The sequence below is a fragment of the Heptranchias perlo genome, chromosome 27, assembly GCF_035084215.1.
Source record: "Heptranchias perlo isolate sHepPer1 chromosome 27, sHepPer1.hap1, whole genome shotgun sequence".
In the NCBI taxonomy this organism is placed as follows: Eukaryota; Metazoa; Chordata; class Chondrichthyes; order Hexanchiformes; family Hexanchidae; genus Heptranchias; species Heptranchias perlo.
The window spans coordinates 834,177-852,232 of record NC_090351.1 but is presented as its reverse complement, the minus strand read 5'-3'; the positions used below and the strand labels follow the sequence as shown (position 1 = coordinate 852,232).

The 18,056-nt window shown below is 51.1% G+C and overlaps 1 protein-coding gene across 1 annotated transcript in view; it reads left to right on the top strand.

Annotated features, from left to right (window-relative positions):
• LOC137344317 (FYVE, RhoGEF and PH domain-containing protein 2-like) overlaps positions 1–18,056 on the top strand; it is a 590,021-nt gene that overhangs the window by 113,139 nt on the left and 458,826 nt on the right. Inside the window, exons 3-5 of the mRNA XM_068007178.1 lie at positions 438–825; positions 12,022–12,111; positions 13,496–13,644. Of these exons, the coding sequence (XP_067863279.1) occupies positions 438–825; positions 12,022–12,111; positions 13,496–13,644 (627 nt within the window). The remainder of the gene's footprint in view (positions 1–437; positions 826–12,021; positions 12,112–13,495; positions 13,645–18,056) is intronic.

The following is an 18,056-nucleotide window of genomic DNA, read 5'->3' as shown; positions in this document are numbered from 1 at the left end:
CGACTTTTTTCTGTCGTGTGCTGTTTGATTAGACTCTTTAGACTGTTTTCTAAAGTGTGCTGTTTAAATAGACTCTGTGGACTGTTTTCTGTAGTGTGCTGTTTAAACAGACTGTTAGCTGGTAAATTGACCATTTGCTATAAGTTCCGCCCCACGTCCAACTCATTGGACACTCTGGTTAAGTCTTTTCATCACCGTGGGTAAGGCATGGGGGTTAGTTCCTATCACAGCTGAGTACTCTTTGTACATTCAGTAACACCATGGCCAATTGGATGGAGCAGGGCTGGTGGGAGGACCTACTGTAACCGTACACACAAAAGACCTTTGATAAAGTACCACATGAGAGGCTTCTTTCCAAACGAAGATCAGTGGGTGTTAAGGGCTGTGCCTCTCGATGCTGTATGACCTAACCCTGTGCTCCTGTGCTTTCTGAACAGGCTGTCTCCAACAGAGCAGGATGTGTGGAAGCCTCCTCACAGACCCCGTAATGTGGACTGTACCATCCCTGCATCAGCAGCAGCCCCCGGCAGCAATCGCCCAATCACACCGCTGGTGACAAACACCGACACTGAGCAGAAGACGGGACTGGCGGCAGATCGCCAAGCAAAGGAAGCAAATCAAGGACCCAAGTCCTGTGTGGAGAGGGCAGGATTTTCTGCGGGCATTGTTGGCACAGAGAGTGACAATTCCTTCAAACTGCAAATTCAAACCACAAAGCAGGCTCGCTGGAGAAAAATATCCCAAACATTTCGACCAATCACCCAGAAACAAAGAGGTCCAAAATCGGAAGCAAAGATCAGTCAGATGTACAGTGACCCTCACAAGGTATTAACAGGGCATCGATGGAAACACACCATCAGCTAATGGGAGAATGACAAAGGCTGGGAGGTAATCTTCCCCCCGCCGCATCTTTAGAGGATCGCAGGTGTGTTCTCACAGAGCTGGGCTCGATGAACATCTTCTAACAGAGGGTCATCGAGCTCCGGAACGAGTCACCAGCCCATGCAGTGAGTGTGGATTCACTGCAGAGTTCAGAGGGAGCTGGCAGAGTCCCAGCAATGGAGCAGAGGGACAGCAATAATTCCACAACCACCAGTGGACAGTACGGCCGACGTCTTGATCTATAGAAAGGGGGAGGTCATTGTGAGATGTGTCTCTCAGTCAGCGTCCTCGACTCGAGAGTTCACTTGGCCCTCTCCATCACTCCCTGTGTACATCACCCCCTATCTCACTCCCTGTGTACCTCTCCATCACTCCCTGTGTACATCACCCCCTATCTCACTCCCTGTGTACCTCTCCATCACTCCCTGTGTACATCACCCCCTATCTCACTCCCTGTGTACCTCTCCATCACTCCCTGTGTACATCACCCCCTATCTCACTCCCTGTGTACCTCTCCATCACTCCCTGTGTACATCACCCCCTATCTCACTCCCTGTGTACCTCTCCATCACTCCCTGTGTACATCACCCCCTATCTCACTCCCTGTGAACATCACCCTCTCACTTGCTCACTGTGAACCTCTCCATCACTCCCTGTGTACCTCAAACTATATCCCACTCCCTGTGTATCTCTCCCTCTCCATCACTCCCTGTGTATCTCTCCCTCTCCATCACTCCCTGTGTATCTCTCCCTCTATCTCACTCCCTGTGTATCTCTCCCTCTATCCCACTCCCTGTGTATCTCTCCCTCTATCCCACTCCCTGTGAATCTCTCCCTCTATCCCACTCCCTGTGTATCTCTCCCTCTATCCCACTCCCTGTGTATCTCTCCCTCTATCCCACTCCCTGTGTATCTCTCCCTCTATCCCACTCCCTGTGTATCTCTCCCTCTATCCCACTCCCTGTGTATCTCTCCCTGTATCCCAATCCCTGTGTATCTCTCCCTCTATCCCACTCCCTGTGTATCTCTCCCTCTATCCCACTCCCTGTGTATCTCTCCCTCTATCCCACTCCCTGTGTATCTCTCCCTCTATCCCACTCCCTGTGTATCTCTCCCTGCATCCCACTCCCTGTGTATCTCTCCCTCTCCATCACTCCCTGTGAATCTCTCCCTCTATCCCACTCCCTATGTATCTCTCCCTCTCCATCACTCCCTGTGAATCTCTCCCTGTATCCCACTCCCTGTGTATCTCTCCCTCTATCCCACTCCCTGTGTATCTCTCCCTCTATCCCACTCCCTGTGTATCTCTCCCTCTATCCCAGTCCCTGTGTATCTCTCCCTCTCCATCACTCCCTCTGTATCTCTCCCTCTATCCCACTCCCTGTGTATCTCTCCCTCTCCATCACTCCCTCTGTATCTCTCCCTCTATCCCACTCCCTGTGTATCTCTCCCTCGATCCCACTCCCTGTGTATCTCTCCCTCTATCCCACTCCCTGTGTATCTCTCCCTCTATCCCACTCCCTGTGTATCTCTCCCTCTATCCCAGTCCCTGTGTATCTCTCCCTCTCCATCACTCCCTCTGTATCTCTCCCTCTATCCCACTCCCTGTGTATCTCTCCCTCTCCATCACTCCCTGTGTATCTCTCCCTCTATCTCACTCCCTGTGTATCTCTCCCTCTACCTCACTCCCTGTGTATCTCTCCCTCTATCCCACTCCCTGTGTATCTCTCCCTCTATCCCACTCCCTGTGTATCTCTCCCTCTATCTCACTCCCTGTGTATCTCTCCCTCTATCCCACTCCCTGTGTATCTCTCCCTCTATCCCACTCCCTGTGTATCTCTCCCTCTCCATCACTCCCTGTGTATCTCTCCCTCTATCTCACTCCCTGTGTATCTCTCCCTCTATCTCACTCCCTGTGTATCTCTCCCTCTATCCCACTCCCTGTGTATCTCTCCCTGTATCCCACTCCCTGTGTATCTCTCCCTCTCCATCACTCCCTGTGAATCTCTCCCTCTATCCCACTCCCTGTGTATCTCTCCCTCTCCATCACTCCCTGTGTATCTCTCCCTGTATCCCACTCCCTGTGTATCTCTCCCTCTCCATCACTCCCTGTGTATCTCTCCCTCTATCCCACTCCCTGTGTATCTCTCCCTCTATCTCACTCCCTGTGTATCTCTCCCTCTATCCCACTCCCTGTGTATCTCTCCCTCTATCCCAATCCCTGTGTATCTCTCCCTGTATCCCACTCTCTGTGTATCTCTCCCTCTATCCCACTCCCTGTGTATCTCTCCCTCTCCATCACTCCCTGTGTATCTCTCCCTCTCCATCACTCCCTGTGTATCTCTCCCTGTATCCCACTCCCTGTGTATCTCTCCCTCTCCATCACTCCCTGTGTATCTCTCCCTCTATCCCACTCCCTGTGTATCTCTCCCTCTATCTCACTCCCTGTGTATCTCTCCCTCTATCCCACTCCCTGTGTATCTCTCCCTCTATCCCAATCCCTGTGTATCTCTCCCTGTATCCCACTCCCTGTGTATCTCTCCCTCTATCCCACTCCCTGTGTATCTCTCCCTCTCCATCACTCCCTGTGTATCTCTCCCTCTATCCCACTCCCTGTGTATCTCTCCCTCTATCCCACTCCCTGTGTATCTCTCCCTCTATCCCACTCCCTGTGTATCTCTCCCTCTATCTCACTCCCTGTGTATCTCTCCCTCTATCTCACTCCCTGTGTATCTCTCCCTCTATCCCACTCCCTGTGTATCTCTCCCTCTATCCCACTCCCTGTGTATCTCTCCCTCTATCCCACTCCCTGTGTATCTCTCCCTCTCCATCACTCCCTGTGTATCTCTCCCTCTATCTCACTCCCTGTGTATCTCTCCCTCTATCTCACTCCCTGTGTACCTCTCCCTCTATCCCACTCCCTGTGTATCTCTCCCTCTATCTCACTCCCTGTGTATCTCTCCCTCTATCCCACTCCCTGTGTATCTCTCCCTCTATCTCACTCCCTGTGTACCTCTCCCTCTATCCCACTCCCTGTGTATCTCTCCCTCTATCCCACTCCCTGTGTATCTCTCCCTCTATCCCACTCCCTGTGTATCTCTCCCTGTATCCCACTCCCTGTGTATCTCTCCCTCTATCCCACTCCCTGTGTATCTCTCCCTCTATCCCACTCCCTGTGTATCTCTCCCTCTATCCCACTCCCTGTGTATCTCTCCCTCTATCCCACTCCCTGTGTATCTCTCCCTCTCCATCACTCCCTGTGTATCTCTCCCTCTATCCCACTCCCTGTGTATCTCTCCCTCTATCTCACTCCCTGTGTATCTCTCCCTCTATCTCACTCCCTGTGTATCTCTCCCTGTATCCCACTCCCTGTGTATCTCTCCCTCTATCCCACTCCCTGTGTATCTCTCCCTCTATCTCACTGCCTGTGTATCTCTCCCTGTATCCCACTCCCTGTGTATCTCTCCCTCTCCATCACTCCCTGTGTATCTCTCCCTCTATCCCACTCCCTGTGTATCTCTCCCTCTATCTCACTCCCTGTGTACCTCTCCCTCTATCTCACTCCCTGTGTATCTCTCCCTCTCCATCACTCCCTGTGTATCTCTCCCTGTATCCCACTCCCTGTGTATCTCTCCCTCTATCCCACTCCCTGTGTATCTCTCCCTCTATCTCACTCCCTGTGTATCTCTCCCTCTATCTCACTCCCTGTGTATCTCTCCCTGTATCCCACTCCCTGTGTATCTCTCCCTCTATCTCACTCCCTGTGTACCTCTCCCTCTATCTCACTCCCTGTGTATCTCTCCCTCTCCATCACTCCCTGTGTATCTCTCCCTGTATCCCACTCCCTGTGTATCTCTCCCTCTATCTCACTCCCTGTGTATCTCTCCCTCTATCTCACTCCCTGTGTATCTCTCCCTGTATCCCACTCCCTGTGTATCTCTCCCTCTATCTCACTCCCTGTGTATCTCTCCCTCTATCCCACTCCCTGTGTATCTCTCCCTCTATCTCACTCCCTGTGTACCTCTCCCTCTATCCCACTCCCTGTGTACCACTCCCTCTATCCCACTCCCTCTGTATCTCTCCCTCTATCCCACTCCCTGTGTATCTCTCCCTCTATCCCACTCCCTGTGTATCTCTCCCTCTATCCCACTCCCTGTGTATCTCTCCCTGTATCCCACTCCCTGTGTATCTCTCCCTCCATCCCACTCCCTGTGTATCTCTCCCTCTATCCCACTCCCTGTGTATCTCTCCCTCTATCCCACTCCCTGTGTATCTCTCCCTCTATCCCACTCCCTGTGTATCTCTCCCTCTCCATCACTCCCTGTGTATCTCTCCCTCTATCCCACTCCCTGTGTATCTCTCCCTCTATCTCACTCCCTGTGTATCTCTCCCTCTATCTCACTCCCTGTGTATCTCTCCCTGTATCCCACTCCCTGTGTATCTCTCCCTCTATCCCACTCCCTGTGTATCTCTCCCTCTATCTCACTCCCTGTGTATCTCTCCCTGTATCCCACTCCCTGTGTATCTCTCCCTCTCCATCACTCCCTGTGTATCTCTCCCTCTATCCCACTCCCTGTGTATCTCTCCCTCTATCTCACTCCCTGTGTACCTCTCCCTCTATCTCACTCCCTGTGTATCTCTCCCTCTCCATCACTCCCTGTGTATCTCTCCCTGTATCCCACTCCCTGTGTATCTCTCCCTCTATCCCACTCCCTGTGTATCTCTCCCTCTATCTCACTCCCTGTGTATCTCTCCCTCTATCTCACTCCCTGTGTATCTCTCCCTGTATCCCACTCCCTGTGTATCTCTCCCTCTATCTCACTCCCTGTGTACCTCTCCCTCTATCTCACTCCCTGTGTATCTCTCCCTCTCCATCACTCCCTGTGTATCTCTCCCTGTATCCCACTCCCTGTGTATCTCTCCCTCTATCTCACTCCCTGTGTATCTCTCCCTCTATCTCACTCCCTGTGTATCTCTCCCTGTATCCCACTCCCTGTGTATCTCTCCCTCGATCCCACTCCCTGTGTATCTCTCCCTCTATCTCACTCCCTGTGTATCTCTCCCTCTATCCCACTCCCTGTGTATCTCTCCCTCTATCCCACTCCCTGTGTATCTCTCCCTCTCCATCACTCCCTGTGTATCTCTCCCTCTATCCCACTCCCTGTGTATCTCTCCCTCGATCCCACTCCCTGTGTATCTCTCCCTCTATCCCACTCCCTGTGTATCTCTCCCTCGATCCCACTCCCTGTGTATCTCTCCCTCTATCCCACTCCCTGTGTATCTCTCCCTCTATCCCACTCCCTGTGTATCTCTCCCTCGATCCCACTCCCTGTGTATCTCTCCCTCTATCCCACACCCTGTGTATCTCTCCCTCTCCATCACTCCCTGTGAATCTCTCCCTCTATCCCACTCCCTGTGTATCTCTCCCTCTATCCCACTCCCTGTGAATCTCTCCCTCTCCATCACTCCCTGTGTATCTCTCCCTCTCCATCACTCCCTGTGTATCTCTCCCTCTATCTCACTCCCTGTGTATCTCTCCCTCTCCATCACTCCCTGTGTACCTCTCCCTCTATCTCACTCCCTGTGTATCTCTCGCTCTCCATCACTCCCTGTGAATCTCTCCCTCTATCCCACTCCCTGTGAATCTCTCCCTCTCCATCACTCCCTGTGTATCTCTCCCTCTCCATCACTCCCTGTGTATCTCTCCCTCTATCCCACTCCCTGTGTATCTCTCCCTCTCCATCACTCCCTGTGTATCTCTCCCTCTCCATCACTCCCTGTGTATCTCTCCCTCTATCCCACTCCCTGTGTATCTCCCCCTCTATCCCACTCCCTGTGTACCACTCCCTCTATCCCACTCCCTGTGTATCTCCCCCTCTATCCCACTCCCTGTGTACCACTCCCTCTATCCCACTCCCTGTGTATCTCTCCCTCTCCATCACTCCCTGTGTATCTCTCCCTCTATCCCACTCCCTCTGTATCTCTCCCTCTATCCCACTCCCTGTGTATCTGTCCCTCTATCCCACTCCCTGTGTATCTCTCCCTCTCCATCACTCCCTGTGTATCTCTCCCTCTATCCCACTCCCTGTGTACCACTCCCTCTATCCCACTCCCTGTGTATCTCTCCCTCTATCCCACTCCCTGTGTATCTCTCCCTCTATCCCACTCCCTGTGTATCTCTCCCTCTATCCCACTCCCTGTGTATCTCTCCCTCTATCCCACTCCCTGTGTATCTCTCCCTCTATCCCACTCCCTGTGTATCTCTCCCTCTATCCCACACCCTGTGTATCTCTCCCTCTATCCCACTCCCTGTGTATCTCTCCCTGTATCCCACTCCCTGTGTATCTCTCCCTCTATCCCACTCCCAGTGTATCTCTCCCTCTATCCCACTCCCTGTGTACCTCTCCCTCTATCCCACTCCCTGTGTATCTCTCCCTCTATCCCACTCCCTGTGTATCTCTCCCTCTATCTCACTCCCTGTGTACCTCTCCCTCGATCTCACTCCCTGTGTATCTCTCCCTCTATCCCACTCCCAGTGTATCTCTCCCTCTATCCCACTCCCTGTGTATCTCTCCCTCTATCCCACTCCCTGTGTATAGAGTCATAGAGTCATAGAATTATACAGCATGGATAGAGGCCCTTCGGCCCATCGTGTCCGCGCCGGCCATCAGCCCTGTCTACTCTAATCCCATATTCCAGCATTTGGTCCGTAGCCTTGTATGCTATGGCATTTCAAGTGCTCATCCAAATGCTTCTTGAATGTTGTGAGGGTTCCTGCCTCCACAACCCTTTCAGGCAGTGAGTTCCAGACTCCAACCACCCTCTGGGTGAAAAAGTTCTTTCTCAAATCCCCTCTAAACCTCCCGCCTTTTACCTTGAATCTATGTCCCCTTGTTATAGAACCCTCAACGAAGGGAAAAAGCTCCTTAGTATCCATCCTATCTGTGCCCCTCATAATTTTGTACACCTCAATCATGTCCCCCCTCAGCCTCCTCTGCTCCAAGGAAAACAAACCCAATCTTCCCAGTCTCTCTTCATAGCTGAAGCGCTCCAGCCCTGGTAACATCCTGGTGAATCTCCTCTGCACCCTCTCCAAAGCGATCACATCCTTCCTGTAGTGTGGCGACCAGAACTGCACACAGTACTCCAGCTGTGGCCTAACCAGTGTTTTATACAGCTCCATCATAACCTCCTTGCTCTTATATTCTATGCCTCGGCTAATAAAGGCAAGTATCCCATATGCCTTCTTTACCACCTTATCTACCTGTTCCGCCGCCTTCAGGGATCTGTGAACTTGCACACCAAGATCCCTCTGACCCTCTGTCTTGCCTAGGGTCTTCCCATTCATTGTGTATTCCCTTGCCTTGTTAGTCCCTCCAAAGTGCATCACCTCGCACTTTTCCGGGTTAAATTCCATTTGCCACTGTTCCGCCCATCTGACCAACCCATCTATATCGTCCTGCAGACTGAGGCTATCCTCCTCGCTATTTACCACCCTACCAATTTTTGTATCATCAGCGAACTTACTGATCATACCTTTTACATTCATATCCAAGTCATTAATGTAGACCACAAACAGCAAGGGACCCAGCACCGATCCCTGTGGTACCCCACTGGCCACAGGCTTCCAGTCACAAAAACAACCTTCGACCATCACCCTCTGCCTTCTGCCACTAAGCCAGTTTTGTATCCAAAGTGCCAAGGCACCCTGGATTCCATGGGCTCGTACCTTCTTGACCAGTCTCCTGTGTGGGACTTTATCGAAGGCCTTACTGAAATCCATGTATACCACATCCACTGCGTTACCCTCATCCACACGCCTAGTCACCCCCTCAAAAAATTCAATCAAATTAGTCAGACATGATCTTCCCTTGACAAAGCCATGTTGACTATCCCTGATTAATCCTTGCTTCTCCAAGTGGAGACTAATTTTGTCCTTCAGAATTTTTTCCAATAATTTTCCTACCACTGATGTTAGGCTCACTGGCCTGTAGTTCCCCGGTTTTTCCCTACTCCCCTTCTTGAATAATGGTATTACATTAGCGGTTCTCCAGTCCTCTGGCACATCCCCTGTGGCCAGAGAGGTTCTGAATATATGTGTCAGAGCCCCCGCAATCTCCTCCTTTGCCTCACACAGTAGCCTGGGATACATTTTGTCCGGGCCTGGGGATTTATCCATTTTTAGGCCTGCTAAAACCGCCAATACCTCCTCCCGCTCGATGTTAATATGTTCGAGTATATCACAGTCCCCCTGCCGTATTTCTCTGTCTACATCGTCCTTCTCCATAGTGAAAACAGATGCAAAATATTCATTTAGAACCCCTCCTACATCTGCTGGCTCCACACACAGATTGCCATTTTTGTCCCTAATGGGCCCTATTTTTTCCCTAGTCATCCTCTTACCCTTAATATACTTATAAAACATCTTAGGATTTTCCTTTATTTTGCTCGCCAGTGTTATTTCATGGCCCCTCCTTGATCTCCTAATTTCTTTTTTAAGTATCCCCCTGCACTTTTTGTACTCCTCTAGGGCTTCCTCCGTCTTTAGCCTTTTGTATCTGCCAAAAGCCCTCCTTTTTTTCCTAATCCATTCTCGTATATCCCCTGACATCCAAGGTTCCCTGGAGTTCTTGGAACCACCCTTGACCTTTACGGGAACATGTTGCCATTGTATGGTCTCAATCTCCCTTCTGAAAGACTCCCATTGCTCCGATGCGGATTTTCCGACAAGCAGCTGATCCCAGTCCATTTTGGCCAGATCCTGCCTTATCCTATTAAAATCGGCCTTCCCCCAATTTAGAACCTTTATTTCCGGCCCCTCCCTGTCCTTTTCCATGACCACCTTAAATCTCACCGAATTATGGTCACTGTCACCAAAGTGCTCACCTACTAGCACTTCTTCCACTTGGCCGGCCACATTCCCTAGAATTAGGTCCAGTACCACCCCCTCTCTTGTAGGACTTTCTACATGCTGGCTCAAAAAGCTCTCCTGGATGCACGTTAAGAATTTTGTACCCTCTAAGCCTTTTACACTCTGAGTATCCCAGTTAATATTGGGGAAGTTGAAATCCCCCACTATTATTACCCTATTATTTGCACAATTTTCTGAGATTTGCCTACATATCTGTTCCTCTATCTCCCCCTGACTGTTTGGGGGCCTATAGTACACTCCCATCAAAGTGCTTGCCCCCTTTTTGTTTTTAAGCTCCACCCATATGGCCTCATTGGAGGAACCTGCTAATATATCATCCCTCCTTATGGCAGTAATTGATTCTTTAATTAATATTGCGACCCCCCCCTCCTCTTATACCTCCCCCTCTGTCTCGCCTGAAGATTCTGTACCCCGGAATATTGAGCTGCCAGTCTTGCCCCTCCCTCAACCATGTCTCTGTGACAGCAACAATATCATACTCTCATGTGTTTATCAACACCTTCAGTTCATCCACCTTATTCGCAAGACTCCTTGCATTAAAATAGATGCCATCCAGCCTTGCTCTTACATATTTGCCCTGTCTTCCAAGCTGACTTGTTTTTTTCTCTATATTTGGCTGCACATCACCCCCTATTGTAGCTCCACTCTGTATCCCATCCCCCTGCCAAGTTAGTTTAAACCCCCCCCAACAGTGCTAGCAAACCTCCCCGCAAGGATATTTGTCCCGCTCTGGTTCAGATGCAACCCGTCCGACTTGTACAAGTCCCACCTTCCCCAGAAGCAGGCCCAGTGATCCAGGAAACTGAAACCCTCCCTCCTGCACCAACTCTTTAGCCACGCATTCATCTGTTCTATCCTCCTATTTCTATACTCACTAGCCCGTGGCACTGGGAGTAATCCAGAGATTACAACCTTTGAGGTCCTGCTCTTTAATCTGCTACATAGCTCCCTAAATTCTTGATGCAGGACCTCATCTCCCTTCCTACCTATGTCGTTGGTCCCAATGTGGACCACGACCTCTGCCTGCTCACCCTCCCCCTTGAGAATGCCCTGAAGCCGCTCAGTGACATCCATGACCCTGGCACCAGGGAGGCAACAAACCATCCTGGAGTCACGTTTACGGCCACAGAAACGCCTGTCTGTTCCCCTTACGATAGAATCCCCTACCACTATAGCTCTTCCACTCTTTTTCCTCCCAGCCTGTGCAGCAGAGCTACCCCTGGTGCCAGGAAGTTGGCTGCTGCTGCCTTCCCCTGATAAGTCATCCCCCTCAACAATATCCAAAGCGGTATATTTGTTTGAGAGGGGGACGGCCACAGGGGACCCCTGCACTGCCTGCCTGCTCTTCTTACTCTGCCTGGTGGTCACCCACTTACTTCCTGCCTGTACAACCTTTACCTGCGGTGTGACCACCTCACTAAACGTGCTATCCACGACGTTCTCAGCATCGCGAATGCTCCTTAATGAATCCATCCGCAGCTCCAGTGCCGCAATGCGGTTTGTCAGTAGCTGCAGCTGGATACATTTCCCGCACACATGGTCGTCAGGGACACCGGAAGGGTCCCTGATTTCCCACATAGAGCAGGAAGAGCATAACACGAGGCTGGGCTGTCCTGACATGACTTACCCTTTTACTAATTAATTCAAATTAGATGAATCCCACCAATTTCACTTCAATTAAAAGGTATACTCAAGGGCCCTTGCTGAACAGCAGTCCCCCACGACACAACAGAGACCAGAGAATCCACAAACTCTAACCTTAGACAAATTCAGCAGGAAAATACTCACCAGCCAATCACTTACCTCTTCCTTGGTGACGTCCCACTTGGATTACTTTTTGCTTCTTATTTATCTTAGGTCCAGGAGTTAAGTCCCTGTGATGTCGCACAGTAGTTGTCTCTTGGTGCAGGTCTGCTGCTGCTTTTATTCCACAATCTCAGTCTTCTACTCTCAGGTCCACTACCGCTCTGCAGGAAAAGTTAGGAAAAGCAGCACCTCCTTCCCCCACTTCACCGAACTCCCACACTTACCGAACTCTCAGCACACTGTGTTGTCCTCACACCTCTATCCCACTCCCACTGTACCTCTGGCCCATTCCCCTGAATCCGCTTCAGATTTTCTCTCAGTTTTTTTTCCCGTTCCCGCTGCGTGTTGATTTTGAGATGACAGCGAGTATTTTTGTTTCACAGACTTTTGTTTCTTTGCAGGAAAGTTATGAGGTGAAGCTCTTTAACATCGCGAGCGAGCTGTTACAAACAGAGGAGGCCTATGTCACCAGGCTTCATCTCCTGGATCAGGTGAGTACCACGGCAACACTCACAGCTGATGGAGCATGGTCCCAGCACAATCCCAGCAGCTCCGTAAATACTCCAGCACTGGGCCCAGCACAATCCCAGCAGCTCCGTAAATACTCCAGCACTGGGCCCAGCACAATCCCAGCAGCTCCGTAAATTATCCAGCACTGGTCCCAGCACAATCCCAGCAGCTCCATAAATACTCCAGCACTGGCCCCAGCACAATCCCAGCAGCTCTGTCAATACTCCAGCACTGGTCCCAGCACTATCCCATCAGCTCCGTAAATACTGCAGCACTGGTCCCAGCACAATCCCATCAGCTCCGTAAATTATCCAGCACTGGTCCCATCATTATCCCAGCAGCTCCGTAAATACTCCAGCACTGGTCCCAGCACAATCCCAGCAGCTCCGTAAATACTCCAGCACTGGTCCCATCATTATCCCAGCAGCTCCGTAAATATTCCAGCACTGGTCCCAGCACAATCCCAGCAGCTCCGTAAATTATCCAGCACTGGTCCCAGCACAATCCCAGCAGCTCCGTAAATTATCCAGCACTGGTCCCAGCACAATCCCACAAATTCCATAAATACTGCAGAACTGGACACAGCACAATCCCAGCAGCGCCATAGGTACTCCAGCACAGGTCCCAGTATACACCCAGCAGCGCCATAAATACCCCGTCACTGTCCCAGCACAATCCCAGCATCTCTGTAAATTCTTCAGCACTGGTCCCAGCACATTCCCAGCAGTTCCATAAATAATCCATCACTGGTCCCAGCACATTCCCAGCAGTTCCGTAAATAATCCATCACTGGTCCCAGCAGCTCCATGATTACTCCACCACTGGTCCCATCATTATCCCAGCAGCTCCTTTAATACTCCAGCACTAGTCCTAGCACAATCCCAGCAGCTCTTTATTTGAGTGAGGATTAATCTTTACTCAGAGTGTGGTTAGAATGTGGAACTCGCTACCACAAGGAGTAGTTGAGGTGAACAACATCGATGAACTTAAGCAGAAGCTGGATAATTACACGAGGGAGCTGCTGTAAAATTCTATGTAATTCTATGTAATTCCATCACACTCCCAGCAGTTCAGTAATATGTCACTGAGTTCAGCCCCAGCCTCTGAACCTCTCCCCCCTCGATACCCTTCCCCACCTCTCTGCCCTGGTCTGTGCTCAGCTCCTCTCTAACTGGTCTCCTGCTGCTCAGTCTCAGTTCCTCTTCTTTGAAGCTCTGGGGTATTCACTACTTTAAAGGAGAGTCACGAGAGGTGGAGTCTGCAGGACTCTTCATTAACGCTCTCAGTCAGCCTCCCCCCTACCAGTGATGTTTGTGCGATCTCCTCTGTCTGATGCTGCCTGGGCCGTACTCTCTCCTGCTGCAGGTTTTCTATGTGGAGCTCCTGAAAGAAGCTAACAGTGGGAGTTCATTCTCAGAAGACACAGTGAAGCAGATCTTTTCCAACATTCCCTCCATTTACCTTTTCCACAAAGAGTTCTTCCTCCCCGAGCTCCAGCAACGCATGCAGGAATGGTAAGGGCTGGTGTGTGCTGGTGTGTGCTGGTGTCTACTGGTATCTTCTGTGTGTACTGGTGCCGACTGCTTGTGTGTTGGTGTGGGCTGGTGTGTGTTTGTGAGTGTTGGTTTGTGTTGGTGTGTGCTGATGTGTGCTGGTGTGTGTTGGTGTCGGCTGGTGTGTGTTGGTGTGTGTTGCTTTGTGTTGGTGTGTGCTAGTGTGGGCTGATGTGTGCTGTAGTGTGTTGGTGTGTGTTGGCGTGAGCTGGTGTGTGTTGGCGTGAGCTGGTGTGTGTTGGTGTGTGCTGGTGTGTGTTGCTTTGTGTTGGTGTGTGTTGGCGTGAGCTGGTGTGTGTTGGCGTGAGCTGGTGTGTGTTGGTGTGTGCTGGTGTGTGTTGGTGTGTGCTGGTGTGTGTTGATTTATAGTGGTGTGTGCTGGCGTGTGTTGGTGTGTGCTGGTGTGGGCTAGTGCATGTTGGTGTGACCTGGGTAGTGTTGGTGTGGGCTGGTGTGAGCTGGTGTATTTTGGCACATGTCGGTGTGAGATAGTGTGTGTTGGTGTGGGCTGGTGTGTGTTGGTGTGAGCAGGTGGGTGTTGGTGTGGCAGGTGTGAACTGGTGTGTGTTGGTGTAGTGAGGTGTGTTTTTGTGTGAGCGGTTGGTCTTGTGTGTGTCGATGTGTGTTGATATGTGTTGGTGTGTAGATCCCTGGGTAATGGGGACATGGACTGGAACAGGACACTGGGTAATGGGGACTGGAACTGGAGCAGGACACTGGGTAATGGGGACTGGAACTGGAGCAGGACACTGGGTAATGGGGACATGGACTGGAGCAGGACACTGGGTAATGGGGACATGGACTGGAGCAGGACACTGGGTAATGGGGATTAGAACTGGAACAGGACACTGGATAATGGGGACATGGACTGGAGCAGGACACTGGGTAATGGGGATTAGAACTGGAGCAGGACACTGGGTAATGGGGACATGGACTGGAGCAGGACACTTGGTAATGGGGATTAGAACTGGAGCAGGACACTTGGTAATGGGGATTAGAACTGGAACAGGACACTGGGTAATGGGGACATGGACTGGAACAGGACACTGGGTAATGGGGACTGGAACTGGAGCAGGACACTGGGTAATGGGGACATGGACTGGAGCAGGACACTGGGTAATGGGGACATGGACTGGAGCAGGACACTGGGTAATGGGGATTAGAACTGGAACAGGACACTGGATAATGGGGACATGGACTGGAGCAGGACACTGGGTAATGGGGATTAGAACTGGAGCAGGACACTGGGTAATGGGGACATGGACTGGAACAGGACACTGGGTAATGGGGACTGGAACTGGAGCAGGACACTGGGTAATGGGGACATGGACTGGAGCAGGACACTGGGTAATGGGGATTAGAACTGGAACAGGACACTGGATAATGGGGACATGGACTGGAGCAGGACACTGGGTAATGGGGATTAGAACTGGAGCAGGACACTGGGTAATGGGGACATGGACTGGAGCAGGACACTTGGTAATGGGGATTAGAACTGGAGCAGGACACTTGGTAATGGGGATTAGAACTGGAACAGGACACTGGGTAATGGGGACATGGACTGGAGCAGGACACTGGGTAATGGGGACATGGACTGGAGCAGGACACTGGGTAATGGGGATTAGAACTGGAACAGGACACTGGGTAATGGGGACATGGACTGGAGCAGGACACTGGGTAATGGGGATTAGAACTGGAGCAGGACACTGGGTAATGGGGACATGGACTGGAGCAGGACACTTGGTAATGGGGATTAGAACTGGAGCAGGACACTTGGTAATAGGGATTAGAACTGGAGCAGGACACTTGGTAATGGGGATTTGAACTGGAGCAGGACACTGGGTAATGGGGACATGGACTGGAGCAGGACACTGGGTAATGGGGACATGGACTGGAACAGGACACTGGGTAATGGGGACATGGACTGGAGCAGGACACTGGGTAATGGGGACATGGACTGGAGCAGGACACTGGGTAATGGGGACATGGACTGGAGCAGGACACTGGGTAATGGGGAATAGAACTGGAGCAGGACACTGGGTAATGGGGACATGGACTGGAGCAGGACACTTGGTAATGGGGATTAGAACTGGAACAGGACACTGGGTAATGGGGACATGGACTGGAGCAGGACACTGGGTAATGGGGACATGGACTGGAGCAGGACACTTGGTAATGGGGATTAGAACTGGAACAGGACACTGGATAATGGGGATTAGAACTGGAACAGGACACTGGGTAATGGGGAATGGAACTGGAGCAGGACACTGGGTAATGGGGAATGGAACTGGAGCAGGACACTGGGTAATGGGGATTAGAACTGGAGCAGGACACTGGGTAATGGGGACTGGAACTGGAGCAGGACACTGGGTATTGGGGATTAGAACTGGAGCAGGACACTTGGTAATGGGGAATAGAACTGGAACAGGACACTGGATAATGGGGAATAGAACTGGAACAGGACACTGGATAATGGGGATTAGAACTGGAACAGGACACTGGGTAATGGGGATTAGAACTGGAACAGGACACTGGATAATGGGGATTAGAACTGGAACAGGACACTGGATAATGGGGATTAGAACTGGAACAGGACACTGGGTAATGGGGATTAGAACTGGAGCAGGACACTGGGTAATGGGGATTAGAACTGGAGCAGGACACTGGGTAATGGGGATTAGAACTGGAGCAGGACACTGGGTAATGGGGATTAGAACTGGAGCAGGACACTGGGTAATGGGGATTTGAACTGGAACAGGACACTGGGTAATGGGGATTAGAACTGGAGCAGGACACTGGGTAATGGGAATTTGAACTGGAACAGGACACTGGGTAATGGGGAATGGAACTGGAGCAGGACACTGGGTAATGGAGATTAGAACTGGAGCAGGACACTGGGTAATGGGGATTAGAACTGGAGCAGGACACTGGGTAATGGGGATTAGAACTGGAGCAGGACACTGGGTAATGGGGATTAGAACTGGAGCAGGACACTGGGTAATGGGGATTAGAACTGGAGCAGGACACTGGGTAATGGGGATTAGAACTGGAGCTGAACACTGGGTAATGGGGATTAGAACTGGAGCAGGACACTGGGTAATGGGGATTAGAACTGGAGCAGGACACTGGGTAATGGGGATTAGAACTGGAGCTGAACACTGGGTAATGGGGATTGGAACTGGAGCAGGACACTGGGTAATGGGGATTAGAACTGGAGCTGAACACTGGGTAATGGGGATTAGAACTGGAGCAGGATACTGGGTATTGGGGAATGGAACTTTTGCAGCACACTGGGTAATGGGGACTGGAACTGGAGCAGGACACTGGGTAATGGGGATTGGAACTGGAGCAGGACACTGGGTAATGGGGATTAGAACTGGAGCAGGACACTGGGTAATGGGGATTACAACTGGAGCACGACACTGGATAATGGGGATTAGAACTGGAGCAGAACAATGGGTAATGGGGATTAGAACTGGAGCAGGACACTGGGACCTGGGGACTGGAACTGGAGCAGGACACTGCTTAATGGGGATTAGAACTGAAGCAGGACGCTGGGTAATGGGGAATGGAACTGGAGCAGGCTACTGGGTAATGGGGATTAGAACTGGAGCAGGACACTGGGTAATGGGGATTACAACTGGAACAAGACACTGGGTAATGGGGATTAGAACTGGAACAGGACACTGGGGAATGGGGAATGGAACTGGAGCAGGACACTGGGTAATGGGGATTAGAACTGGAGCAGGACACTGGGGAATGGGGATTAGAACTGGAGCAGGACACTGGGGAATGGGGAATGGAACTGGAGCAGGACTCTGGGTAATGGGGATTAGAACTGGAGCAGGACACTGGGGAATGGGGATTAGAACTGGAGCAGGACACTGGGTAATGGGGATTAGAACTGGAGCAGGACACTGGGTAATGGGGACTGGAACTGGAGCAGGACACTGGGTAATGGGGATTAGAACTGGAGCAGGACACTGGGTAATGGGGACTGGAACTGGAGCAGTTTCCAGATCAAGATGCTGAAGGGAATGGATTGTGTTCGAGTTGACAGTTGGTTCCAATTAAATCGTTGATGATGAGCAGAGTCACAGTTTGACGTTGTTTCAGGCCAGATCTCGATGAGACGTCAGTAACTGGTGTTTTTCCCAGAGCACTGTGGCTTCCACCATCTGAGGGATATCGGTTTTGCAGAGATGGTACATTATTGTCTTCTCAATCCAAGGACCGTGTTGGACAATACATTGCCCTTAAAGCAATATGCGTCTTTCAAAATGAGGAGACCTTTTGACAAGGATTTGCCTGGGGAGCTGTTCACTAGTGACTGCCACATGTCCCTTGTGCGTAGCATTGCCTGGGTTACAGGT